This window comes from Fulmarus glacialis, unplaced genomic scaffold (assembly GCF_000690835.1).
Source record: "Fulmarus glacialis isolate BGI_N327 unplaced genomic scaffold, ASM69083v1 scaffold24487, whole genome shotgun sequence".
Lineage (NCBI taxonomy): Eukaryota > Metazoa > Chordata > Aves > Procellariiformes > Procellariidae > Fulmarus > Fulmarus glacialis.
Window position 1 is genome coordinate 15,500 of NW_009221641.1, and position 374 is coordinate 15,873.

The window sequence follows — 374 nt, forward strand, 5'->3', positions numbered from 1 at the left end:
CTGCTGCTGACAGGGCGTGGGGTTTGCTGGCCTGGCACCTGCAATGGGGACACCAGGGCGGTGCCTGTCCTGGCCTGCGGTGCCGCGGTGACACCAGTTTGGTTCCCCAGGTTCGCGACTGGACCGAAGACGAAAGCAGCAACCAGGGTTTGCTGGTGACGGTCCAGGGCCTGGGCGGGAGCCCGCTCGACCCCCCGCCACTGCAGTTCGCATCCAGCAGGGACCACCATGAGAGCAAGAAGCCCATGTTGGTCCTGTTCACGGACGACGGGCGCCGGGGAGCGTCCCTGCCCATGGCCAGCTTCCCAGGTGGGTCCCACGTGCCCTGGCATGGCTCCCTCGGTGCTGCTGTCCCCTCACCCACAGGGTGCTGG

General features: G+C 67.9%; 1 protein-coding gene across 1 annotated transcript in view; it reads left to right on the forward strand.

Annotated features, from left to right (window-relative positions):
* The window catches only part of LOC104079232 (bone morphogenetic protein 2-like), a gene marked incomplete at its 3' end in the record, with an annotated part of 2,599 nt that overhangs the window by 1,377 nt on the left and 848 nt on the right, over nt 1-374 (forward strand). The window contains exon 4 of the mRNA XM_009581195.1: nt 111-309. Within this exon, the coding sequence (XP_009579490.1) occupies nt 111-309 (199 nt within the window). The remainder of the gene's footprint in view (nt 1-110; nt 310-374) is intronic.